At 41.8% G+C, this 12,655-nt stretch overlaps 1 protein-coding gene across 7 annotated transcripts in view; it reads right to left on the reverse strand.

The window, feature by feature from the left end:
• The window catches only part of LOC108876973 (cytoplasmic dynein 1 intermediate chain 1), a 51,578-nt gene that overhangs the window by 5,082 nt on the left and 33,841 nt on the right, over positions 1-12,655 (reverse strand). For all 7 annotated transcript variants that reach the window (XM_051065880.1, XM_018666921.2, XM_018666903.2 and 4 more), the window contains 5 exons: positions 10,081-10,227; positions 7,747-7,860; positions 7,447-7,580; positions 6,860-7,004; positions 2,944-3,084 (listed from right to left, as the gene is read on the reverse strand). In XM_051065880.1, coding sequence (XP_050921837.1) covers positions 2,944-3,084; positions 6,860-7,004; positions 7,447-7,580; positions 7,747-7,860; positions 10,081-10,227 — 681 coding nt within the window. The remainder of the gene's footprint in view (positions 1-2,943; positions 3,085-6,859; positions 7,005-7,446; positions 7,581-7,746; positions 7,861-10,080; positions 10,228-12,655) is intronic.

The raw sequence follows: 12,655 nt of genomic DNA on the forward strand, positions 1-12,655 counted from the left end.
GAGGCAAAAGAAACTTCTTTGAAATTTACCAATACATCCATAAAAGCAGTAACACCACCAGCCTGCCACCTGCAGGCAATGACTGTTACAGCTGTAGTTTAGAGCTGCTGTTTCAGTGTGTTTGACATTTTATATCTCATTTATGATAACTGCAGCTTGCTAAAAGTGAATGAGTGAGTATGTAAGTTAGTTGCAAGCCACTTCCATCTAAAAACAAATCTTATAATGCACTGAAATAAAGATTTACACTTACAGAATGTCTCTTGAGTCTTAATTTCTTTTTGTTTAATGACCTAATTGCTGTTGAAGGTACTCATCTTAATGTTTATTGGAAAATTGGAGCATTATTCCATTATGGTCGAATTTACAGAACAAATTTACTACATAAAAAGGTCAACTTCATTCAAATATGCTGGAAGTTAGACAAACATAGCTGTCAAATTTACAACCTCACAGGCATATCTACTGTATAATAACCGGCTTCATGTTTGCTGTTATGGGTGAGCCGATACCCTTTTAGTAAACAGCAGTGCTCATGTTGCACCTTTAAAAACTTAAAACCATCTGCAGCGTTTCCATAAACTGTTCCTGACATGTGGCAGGCAAGTCTGACACATGTCACCGGTGGAGACAGAGGCCTTGGCATCATGTCGCCTCACACACCAAGCTCCTGCGTATTTAAAGCAGCGCTAACCACAGACTGACTGCCATTAGTCTGCTAGCTTCCACCGCTCCGCTCGAGTGGATCTGTACTGTATCTGTATTGGCTGAATATGTGTGTGTGCGTGTGTGCGTGTGTGGGTGGTGGAAATGAGAACCAGGCGGGCTGCACTGCTCCGTTAATGTCGTTATGACTGTGTGTTTTTAATATGTTGGCAACAATGGAAGTCTGTTGCTATTAGACTGACTGTGTGTGAGTGAACGTGCATGCATGTGTTTGGTACATCCGTTTGTGTGTGTGTGCCCGAGCAAATGTTTCTCATAAAGCACATTGTTAGCCGAGTTAGGCCGCCGATAATGAACTCTTCCTCTGTCAGTGAAAAGGCCACTGTTGAGGGAACCATGGGAAACTTGTCATCTGTGCTGCAGAGGGAAGACACAACGCTCGTGATGGGATCAGCGATTGAGAGTGTTGGGGTTAAAACCAGAAGAACAGAGAGATGAGAAGAGACAATAGAAGTGATTTCACCCACGAAATCCTGGGTGATGAGATAATGAATTTTATGTATGTACAGCGAGAAGGGGGCTGCAAGAAAATGAGAAGGACAAGAGCAGAAGCGCATTATGAGAGGGGGAGGAGAGCATCTGTAGAGATGCAGACTTGTATTAAGGTTGAAGGCACTGTGGGTGTTGTCTCCATGGAAACCAAGAGCGAAGGAGAATGGAGGATCCTTTTATCCCTACTTTTACCTGAGTGATCAAAGGTTCGGTAGCTACTCCCCTATGAGAGTTGTATCAAAGTATGGTTTTCAGACTCATAGCTGAAGTTACAGTGTATTTTAACTTTAATGCAACTTTTTTCTCTTCCTTAAAGGAAAAGTTCTTTTTTGTTTTCTTGCTGAGAGTTCCATGAGAAGATTGATACCTCGCTGTGGTAGATATGAATCTGCTTAGTTTAGCTTAGCTTAGTTTAGCTTAGCATAACGACTGGAAACAAGGGGAAACAGCTAGCCTGGCTCTGTCCAGTGCTCATTAATTGTTGTTTGTTTAATTTGCACAAAGTGTAAAAGCGAGTTGTGGTTATATGGGTGGACATTCCTTAGCTGGGAGCAGTGACTTGCCATTTTTATACTTGAGGTTTTGTACAGATTAAACAAAAGAAGACTGAGCCAGGCTAGCTGTTTCCCTGCTTTCAGTCTTTAAGATAAAATAAACCAACGTCCTCCTGGCTGTACCATCACATTAAGCATACAGACATCAGAGAGGCTTCAGGCTCCTTATCTAGCTCTCAGTAAGACAGTGAAAAACCACATTTTCCAATTCTTCTTTGTTTAACAAAATATGCCAAACTGTTCAGTGCTCAAATTTTGTGGCTTCATTCTATGGATACCTGTCAGTCTATAGAGTATTTGGGTGTGAGTACTGATCTTCTCATCTGATTCTAACCAAGAAAGTGAATTAGTGTATTTCCCAACACATGCAACTATTTCTTTAAATCAATAACAAACTGCAAAAGAAGACATAAGATTTGTGTAAAATAATGAACAGTGTGAATCTGTGTTTCATAAAATGACCATGAATAATTCAGTTCATGCTGCCACTGTCTTAAACAAAACAGTTGTCTGATTTATTTTATTTAAAATTATATATTTATTATGTTTTGTTTACTATCTTATATCCTATCTGTTTAAGCTGAATAATAAGATGCTCTATCATTTACTGGCCTTACATGGCCTCATCTTAAAATAAATGCTGCCTCACAGCAGTGAGAATCTCAGCCCCTGGCCTGAACTTTCTCCTTTTATGATTTTCATCTCCAGCGTGGGCCTGCGGACTGAGGGCTGAGGCTCGCGGTCTCCTGCACATCTGTGCGCTTCACTGATGGGACAGATTGTGGGAGGGAGATGGGATGGGGTGGTGGGGTCCTGAGGTTGCCTGAACGTTGGACAGAGGTTGGAGGAATGTTAGTGGGATGGCTGGGTGGGAGCCGGGATGAGGAGATGTCACCCAGTCTGATTTAAAGCAAGGGCTGTGGGAAACGCCCACAGGGGAATCTTGAATCGTGTGTGTGTGTGTGTGTGTAGGAAGGGATGGTGGTGGGGGGGTGGGAGGGGAAAAGGCGGTTTGTTTGGTTGTGCGGTTCGGGCTGAGGCCCAGCCACAGGCCCCGAGGACACCAAACACACACACGCACATCAACACACAAAGAGATGACACAGGAAACACGCCCATAATGACCTATATTCACCCACCAGTACACACACACACACACACACACACACACCTCTGTATCGTTGTTGAGATTCCACAAGTCTAAGCGGCCCATGCCATCCACGGCAGCAAAGATCGCAGGGTGTACAGGTGACCACATGACATCATACACATAGTCTGCGTTGTCCTCAAACGAGTACAGGGGCTTGTTGTGCTGAAAAAGAGAAAAAAGGGGATATCTGTGTGAGTGTGTGTGTGTGTGAAAAAACTGGAGAGAAAAAATAGAGAGAGTTAGGGATTATAGTAGATGACACACTAGAAAGAAAAGAAAGAGCGAGAGAGGGAGAAGGAATGGAGAGAGGGAGTGAGTGAGCTTCAGACAGAGCGGCGCTGCCTCAGCCTTGGGGCCTGTCTGGGTGCAGAGCCTAATTAAAAAGCCTAGCACATTCACACAGCGCCATAAAACCGCTGGGAGAGATGAAAGGGAGGGCCCCTCCACAAGGTGTACTGTAACCTCAACACAACAGCTGTCTGAGAGAGAGAGAGAGATGGGAAGAGATGGGAAATGGGAGGAAAAGGAGTGGTGGACAATGGATGCAGAGGAAGGAGCTCTGGAAACAGAACGTGTTGTTGTGTGTGTGTGTGTGTGAGGCCCGACCAATACTGGATTTTTAAGACCTATACTAATATCAATATCGAGTAATAGAATAAGAAAAACTGATGTTACACGTTTGAGAAATGAACTTGTCAGTGCTCTCTGGTGGACAAACTATTTCTGTGACATTTCTTTATTGCAATTCTTGATTATTTATGGGCCACAATATACACTGGTACTGATATATGTGTGATAATATAATATGAGGTGATAATATTAATCCAGCCACTGCATCTGTCTGTGTGTTTACACTGTGTTTCTGTAGTTCTACTTCTGAATTTCTGAAGTTATGGAGACTAAATGTCCTCAAAAGCAGAGCAGAGATTAAGGAATAAATGTTGTCAGTGAAAATCTTTTTAAGTATGTAAAAATATATGTGTTGACATTATTGTAAAAATATGCTAGCTCCCATAGACTCCCCCCCTGTCCCCACAAGAAGCGACAACTCAATACATATGAGTGTCTATATGTGTGTGTTTTTGTGTGTATGATTGTGTGTGTGTGTGTGTCCCAATCTCTCAGACCGGCTGTTAGGATTCCAGGGGCTTACAAACTGCATTCCTGACAGGTAGAGTGGGAGGGGTGGAAGACAGGAGACAGGTTGGCTGGAGGAGCAAATGAAGGAATGCAGTCTCTCTCTTTTTCTTTGTCTTTCTCTCTCTCTCTCTCTCTCTCCTCCTCATGCCTTCTCTTTTTTTTCCCTCTCCTTCGCCTTTACTCTCTCGCGCCACAGTTGTTCTAAAAGGGCTGTGAGACCTGCAGACATATAGTGGCTCACACTCTCACACACACACACACACACACACACACACACACACACACACACACACAAACACAAACAAAACAGAGCCCAGCCAATTTCAAGCCTCGATTGAACCTGTTTTCCAGCCGACGAGGTGACGGGAGAGGTCATTTTTTTCTCCACCTCACGGTCTCTGCATTCGATCAGCTTTAGTCTGTGTGCCCATCACAGTTTGACTTAACTCTTTTACTCATCCTCCCACTCTACAGTACCTCATATCAACTGTATGTACATAGTATATGCTATTTTAAGCTAAAAACGTGAAATATGTCGGTATTCAGCCATAAGTCAAAGTAATACATGATGTAGGAGTTAAGATGAGACGAATTAAGTCTTCCTTCTATCTACCGACTATTCCAAATGTAAACTAGTATTTTACTGTCGTCTGTCCATAATCTACCTATCTTAAATAATGTGATTTGGGTAAATAATCTGTGGCAACAAGTCTTAAAGCTAATCTTAAAATGAAGCTTAATCCTTGTGGCGCCGCATGTGAAGTAACTGCTTGTCATTATCTCTCCTGTGCTGAGTTTCTAGCACGTTTGAACCAGAAATCCATCACTGATGCACTAGATACCGATTTCTAGACATAGAGTTTGTTACCCTCACATGTCTCTTAACAAGTTAAGCAGCTGTTTAAGTATTTAATTCTCAAAATATTGAGAAATCATTCTGGAATAATACAAACTATAAATTACTATTTGGTACTTCAATCATTAACACCTTTTTGTTTGCTGTCTCAGAGGTTGTCTTTGCCTTCTAGAGGGATCCAGACCATCTTCCTCTCTGCAGCAGCCAGAGTCGTGCAAATCTCACTGGTTCCATCCTGGCTGCATTTGCATTGCAGCCATCATGCTGGCTTAACAGCCTCACACCAGATTTAATAACCGTGCATTGTGGGGACTGAGAAGTTGTCCTCAAATTAGAAATTGTTACGAAACGTTTCATAAGCGGTTCCGTAAGAGCACACCAGGACAAAACCCTTGACGGGATCTCACTTTCCCTCCTTTTCCCAAATATATCTGCAGACACTCATCTGAAATTTTATCAACACTCATTAACAATCACCTGAACTGACAGCAATGCAGGCCTTTAATTAACTTCTTAAGAGAGCAAAAGAGGGATGATTATGCTCCATCCAATCACTTAGTAGACGCTGGTTTTGGGGTCAAGAGAGCAAGACGGCTCAAGTTATGCACAATTATAAACCCACTCCCAGCTGTCGCGACGTGTTCACACTCTGGCTGACTCAAAATGTTTTCGCTAACCACAATATTTGCACCGCTGAGTGTAAAAACATCAGCAGACTCCTGTACCACGGCCTTTTTGAACTGAGAGGGCAAGCGTGCGTGTGAATGCAAAGAGAATCTGAATGTGTGTGTGTGTGTTACAACGGTTTGTGATGGCTATGATTGGTGGGTTGAAGGCAAAGCTCGAGGGGATTTTAGGTAAGCAACGGCAGCTTGCTTAAGGTGTACATGAGGCGTGTGTGGTGTGTCTATGTTTACACACACACACACAAACACATGCAAACACACACACATATATACACCCAGGTATTTCGCCTGCCCACATACAAACATGGGTTATGTGGGACAAGAGACAGACACACATTCCTGCGGTGCCCCTCAAAGGAAAGGGAATTCCCAAATCCTGAAAAATAACACACTCTTCTGATGAAAATCCACAGAAATGTTTTAATATGTGTCACGGGACCCTCCGCACATGACTTACGGACCGGCTGCATGCAAACACGAGCTAAAATTCATCTTTACTGCCTGTCACAGCCAAGTATGAGAACTGTAACTGGATCTTGCATAAAGCTAAAGGTATTATGCAATATGCATTATGTATTTTCCTCATGTTGAATAGAACTCTCTTTGATTTTTGGTTGTTTGACTCCCTGCTCATGTTGATCTCTCTGTCCTTCAACATTAGCATCACTTTCCACTATGATCATTACATTTTTTAGCTTGAAAATTCCTCCAAGGCCCCGTTCCACTCACTTGCTCTCCTGTCTACTCCTCTATCCTTTCCCTCTCCTGCTGTTTTCTCACTAACAAAGCTAACTTTTCTATTCTCTGACACTCACACTGACAGAAGCAGCGACTATTTGCTTTTTACTGCCACTAAAATGCTGCCAAATAGAATTCATCACATCGGTTTAAAAGGAGAACCAATGTGTGGAGTGGACAAGGTCGCTCAAAACCAGCAAGAGGTGGAGCGCCCACCTTCAGTGTGCATCTAAGATGGAGCCACTGAGTGCACCTGCTGGTGAGAACTTCATTCACACACATACACACAGAGACACACAAGCAGTAAGAGACTGATTTTCAAAAAGTTGCTCACCTGCGGCACTCAGCTTTCCCCTCACTCACATGTTCATTCTCCAACTCTGAACTCTCTCTCTCACACACACATTTTCTCTATCCCCTCGGAGTCCACAATCAACCCCCCACACATCCCCTCTCTCTCTCTTCCTCTTTCTCTCTCTCACTCTCTCACACACAAAAAAACACACACACATTATACCTTGGTGCTCCAGAGTTTGACAGTCCAGTCGAAGGAGGATGTGATGAAGAGGTGGGAAAAGTCGACGGTGCCCACTGCGCTGTGACAGCTGATGCCCGTCACCGGCCCCTGGTGGCCCTCAAACATCTCGCAGATACCTGCCTTACTGGAGGGGGACGACACAAGTGTAAAATTCATAACTGCGACACAAAGGGAGTGAAGTGGTTTGTGTCTCACTGGGGATGCTCATGCTAAAAAAAGGTGGCTGGTTAAAATGATTGAATCTTTATCATTATCATTATTATTATTCAATTTTAATGTTTCAATCATTTCCAAGGCCAGAGAGCAAAAATACATACTAATATGCATGATTTAGGAAAAACGTCAACATGCCTTAGCTTCCTAAAATCTATTTTTAGTTATTTTACTGTCATACTGTCACTCTAGATTATGTAAGCAGAAACAAAGAGTTAAAGCACCAATCAACAGCATGATCATGTGACCACGTTAGGTTATTTGCTGTGATCTTTTACATTTACATATGTTTGTGTGTGTGGTGTGTGTGTGTGTGTGTGTGTGTGTGTGTGTGTGTCTGTCTGTCCACCAACCTGCCATGTCTGGATGCAGTGTACACAGTGCCTTCCTCACTCCCCACCACATAGTTGTTAACATCTCCCGTGGGGAACGCCATGCCTGTCACTGCCACTGGTTTGGATTTATTGTACACCAGTTCCATGGTCTCCTACACAAACACACACGAAAATGCATGTGGAGTTGCAGGTGTATTTCGCCACCTATTGAGTCATGAAATATTATTTGTGTTTTGAGACTGTTAGGACTGACTGACATTTATTAAGCCGCAGGTAAATTGTATGGACTGTGTGATAAGATAAGAGTGTGTTGTGTACCTGTGGCTGTGAGAGCATGTCCAGACTCCAGGAACACATCCTGCCATCTGTAGACACAGTGATCAGGTTGTTGGCGTTCTGGGTGCCGACCACGTTCACACAGTACACTGGGTGCTGCACAGACACACGCGTGAATACACACAAAGAGATACAGACACACAGACACAGAAATAGATTAGATGCGTGTGAATACACACTTGGACAATGCATAATGCCACATGTTTTCAGCATCTAATAACTCACTTCAACTGTAATGTGATTACAACAGTCACTAATGAAAAGCTTGTTTTTCCACTGCATATTGTGATCACAATCATAAATCATAATTATTAGTCTCATTGATTAGAGGGATTTGGCATCTTGTATAATAAATATTTGGATAATTCCTAACTGCAGTCAGCTGTCAGAGAAATTAAATATTCCAATAATTTTAAACACATGACATCATTAGATACTTTATGAACAGATGCATGCAGCAGGCGAACAGACACTTCACATGCCAGTGTGCAGTCGTCCTTTTAAATGACTCTACGTTTTGGACATGCACTGCTGTCCAAATCCACAGGAGTGTGTGAAACCATTATGTCATTACTGGGCAGTAATTGATTTGTGTACTGGGCCGAACAAAGAATCCATTCAGCAATCAGCACCATGCTAGCTGGCTGGACTCGCTGACTGGAGAGGATGTGAGCGACGGCCTCATTATTGGAGTCCACAGCCACTTACAGCATGGATGGCATGAAGCACTGTGTGTGTCTACTTGCCTTCTGTAGCTGTGATTCTAAACAGCCACAGATCTTAAGATATTGCTAGTTTTGGTCAGTAATTTGGCAAAGGTCTCTGAGTTTACTGGAGCATCTGAACTGAACTATCCTTTCAGTAAGACTATAACTGCTTCCATCAAATGTGTGTGTGTCTGTATGTGTGTGGAGTGGGGTGGGGGTGTTCTACTGTGAGAATACTGGGTGTGAAGGCTTCTTACTATCCTTACTCCACATCCTCAGTACAATATAAGGTAATTCAATATCTAATAATCAGGATTTTTACTCAAATCTTTAAAGGTGCTGTACGTAAGATTCTTCTATTACTATACAGCCAATGTCAGCATTAAAGCTATTTACTTCAGCCATCATTACATGAGGGCAGACGCTACAGTAACTTACTATCTCAAAAAGTGTATTATGAGACATGGGTTAGCTGGTTAGCATAATAACTTCAGTAGTATGTTTCGTCTAGCCTGGTGAGTATACAGCTGTTAATGCTAATGTTAGCTATGTAGCCGATTTAAAGCCCCTAAAAACAAATTTTCTCCATCAGCATCTTGTTATGAGCAAAGGTGGGATCCTACATGAACACTAAAGTTTTTTTGGCAAAGTCAGAACAGTTTTGGTTATTTCATAAGAAATATCTTGACTGTGTTATCAAATCTGCTCAAACTACACCCACACAGTTCTCATGAAACAGATTGCCACAGTGTAGAACTCAATATCTACCACCAGATATACCCAGGAATATATTTTTTCTAAATTTGACTTTGAGTGTTGCTCATTATGCATATGTAATGTCACTGTGAAAAACCTGAGATGATCTGAAACTGAGGTGTCAGGAGCTTTAACTCTCCTTTGTGATGTGTTTTCCTTTTTGTTTCCTTTCCTTTCCTTTGTAGGTCACAGCTTATTTTTGCATTTGAAATCACAATGAGCTGTCAGAAAATATTTTCCAATGCCCAAAGTACAATTTCCCAGTACCCATGATTCAAAATACATGTTTTGTCTAAGTAATACTGTTGAGACCAATCAATTTGTGATGATATAAAACAGACAGGAAAAGCAGACAATTGTCAAATTTGTGAAGCCAGAATCAGCAAATGTCTGGCATTTCTGCTAAATGTGTGTTAAAGAGTTACTGATTTAGGTGTGGTAGGTGTAGTTTAAAAAATAACTGTAACTCTTGGGAACAGATCTGATTTTTTTAGACGTAACATTTTTGCAACTGTGTCATAATATACGGTTTTTCATCATCTATATACACACCGGCATCCACTTATTGATGGTTCACAGAGGGAGTTACATGTGAAGTTGTTGACAAATACATTAACACTTAGCTTTGCCCAACAACTATATTATAGTGTGTTATACACTACTTATTAAATGTTTATATTCTGCTTAGAAACAGGGGGTGGGTTAAAATACAGTGTTAAATTTTTTGTATTGTGTTAACACTAAAAATAACACATGCAGCTCTACCAGTGACTGCTTTGATTCACAGTAGGGTCCAGTTTGTTCCAACACAACTAAGGCTATATGTTATACTGACACTGGGAACCAGCCTTACAGTGTGTGCAGCAGCAGACAGGGGAGTCCTCTGGACGGGGGTCCGACGGTGACTGCGGTTGTCCCACAGTACAATCTGCCCAGAGTAAGTCCCCCCGACAACCAGGTTGGGATGAAACCTGGCAAAACCCACAGACACCACCGGAGACTGAGGAGAGAGAAGAAGAGAGAAGGGGGGAAAGATGAGAGAACAAAACTACTACTGTGAGGTTATTTTATGGGAGAGTTTAAGAGAAAAAACATATTATCCCAAACTGACAGAAAGAGGGAGATAAGACGAAAGAAATAATTTTGTCAGATAAAATGTCTAGATAAAACAGCAGATGGTGAGAAAAGAGCAAAAACAAAGACACAGATGAACTGAAAACGGTAATGCCAGACGAAGCGTGAGTGAGAATGAGTGATCAAGGCATCGTGATGGGTGACAGACATGGGGGAAGACAGACTGAGAGGGAGATGATGAGTTTGGCTATGGTGAGGGTCCGCCAAGGAGAGGGGAGAGGGGTGACGCTGGGGCGGAGACCAGACAAAGAGAGGAATTGTAGTCCTCTTTCCCCCAGCCGTTTCACATTACAGCATCAAAACCCCAGCAGCCACTGGAGCGCTCACTGTAGCCTCCATCATGACAAGCGCACCCTTGAACTCCCTCCCTCCTCAGTGTCGTGTTTATTGAGTTTTGGTTCCTCTTCACTGCTTGTCTCATATGGGCGTCTGCGTGCAACAGCTAGCCTCTCCTGACCCACAGCCACTGAAGCATCTGTGGTGCGGAGTTATGAGAAAATGCAGCTACGTAGTGCTACAGGAGGGCAAGTGGTGTTATGCATTGACAAATTTCTCCCCCCATCCATCTAGTGGAGGAGCATAATCATGCTGAGTTAATTTATAGTCACGACAGGGCCAAGAGAGCACTCAACAAGAAGCTCAGAGACACAAATCACAATTAAAAACAGTAAAACTATAACAACATGCAGGGTGCATTTCGCAAAAGCATTGTTGCCTAATACAGTCGTAGATTTTGTTGGAAGAACTGTCACTGACAGATTTAGTGTTACTGAAAACAGTACGTCACTTATTTTGTTGTTGCGACAACAGCTCTAAGACTGTGTTTGGGGACCATCTTGTCATTTATTATTAAAATCCTCCCAGATGAATCAGTGTATTAGCAAGGCAATGATTGAATGATTTATGTGAATACATTTATAAACAGATTATGCATTGAAATGTTCTAAAACTTTATGGTACTATTACTTGTAATAGGTTGTTAAACAGTGAGACTACAATGAAAATTATTTCAAATAAAAGCAGCAGCAAACAAATCACAACAATCCTTCTCAGAAACAGTAATGGATAACACAAATGCACTGAAAGGAATAACCTTTGAGGGTATTCACTCAAAATTGGACATGGTGTTGTTGATGTTAGATTAATACACTGCTGAGGCTGCAGGAGATCACCTATTTGGCTGTGGCTGGACATCACATGAAGTTTAGCTAACATCGGCATCAAGTTTCACTCCTTTGTCTCGTAAAGTATTGCTGTAACTTCAAATGTATACTTTTAGGCTCATTACGGGCCTTTTGCCAATAGCCAACGTAGTCAAGATAGCTGAGGGGGAAAAAAATGGTTGTTAGAAGGTACATTAGGTAGATATTCTTGCAGTGGGCACAGCACTCATGATTGGAAAACCACGACAGATCAGCCCATAAAGCGGTGTTGTTAAGATGCATAAATGAGATTTTTGCTAAACCATAAAATAAACACAGCATAAGTATAGAGGAGTAATAAAGTTGGCAAACTTCCACAGAAATATTACTTAAATAGCCATACCTTGCAGCTAGAATCTAGGTAATGTTTACTAACATTAGCTAACATTAACCACCTGTAACTACTGGTCATAAAAGATCCCGAAAGAATGTAGCAGCAAAACATTTGAGTGTATTCAATTAAGGATGTGTTCTATTAATAATGAATTCAAATTTCATTTGTAAGAGAAACAGTGTTATTTCTTATTTCAAAAGTTACATAGTCTTCCTTTAATAGCCTAAAATCCAAACTACTGACAATTCTTGTGTTGAATTTTACATTTTTATTACTTCATCTTTTAGGATATCCCTCAATTACTTTTTGGGGCAGACGAGAAGTTAATGTACGAAATCAATTCATTGGGGCTACTGAAACAGTCACTGGGCTTAAGTGGCATCATCATTTCGAAGTAATCGTTCGCTCACATTTGTTCTGTCTTACAGTAAACCGACATGCAGATCCTATGGAGACTGAGACAATCTAAAAATCTACAATAGTTAAACATTTGTCTTATTTTTCTTCTCTTTTTGCTTTTCTCTCCCTCCTACTCCCTCCCTCTCCATCCCCACCACCACACCATGTGTGAAGCAGCCAACTCCAAACCCCAGTTCATTTTGAAAGGAGACTGGAAAACAAACCAGAAGGAAAGAAAACACAGCACTCTCTCTCTTTCTCTCTCTTTTTTTCCTTTTTTTGGTTTCTCCTGAGGAGTCATGGCTTCCAGACGAATGGCTCGGGAGTCGCTTCAGATGTCAAGACTCAAAATAAACTGA

This window comes from Lates calcarifer, linkage group LG3 (genome assembly GCF_001640805.2).
Source record: "Lates calcarifer isolate ASB-BC8 linkage group LG3, TLL_Latcal_v3, whole genome shotgun sequence".
Classification (NCBI taxonomy): domain Eukaryota; kingdom Metazoa; phylum Chordata; class Actinopteri; family Centropomidae; genus Lates; species Lates calcarifer.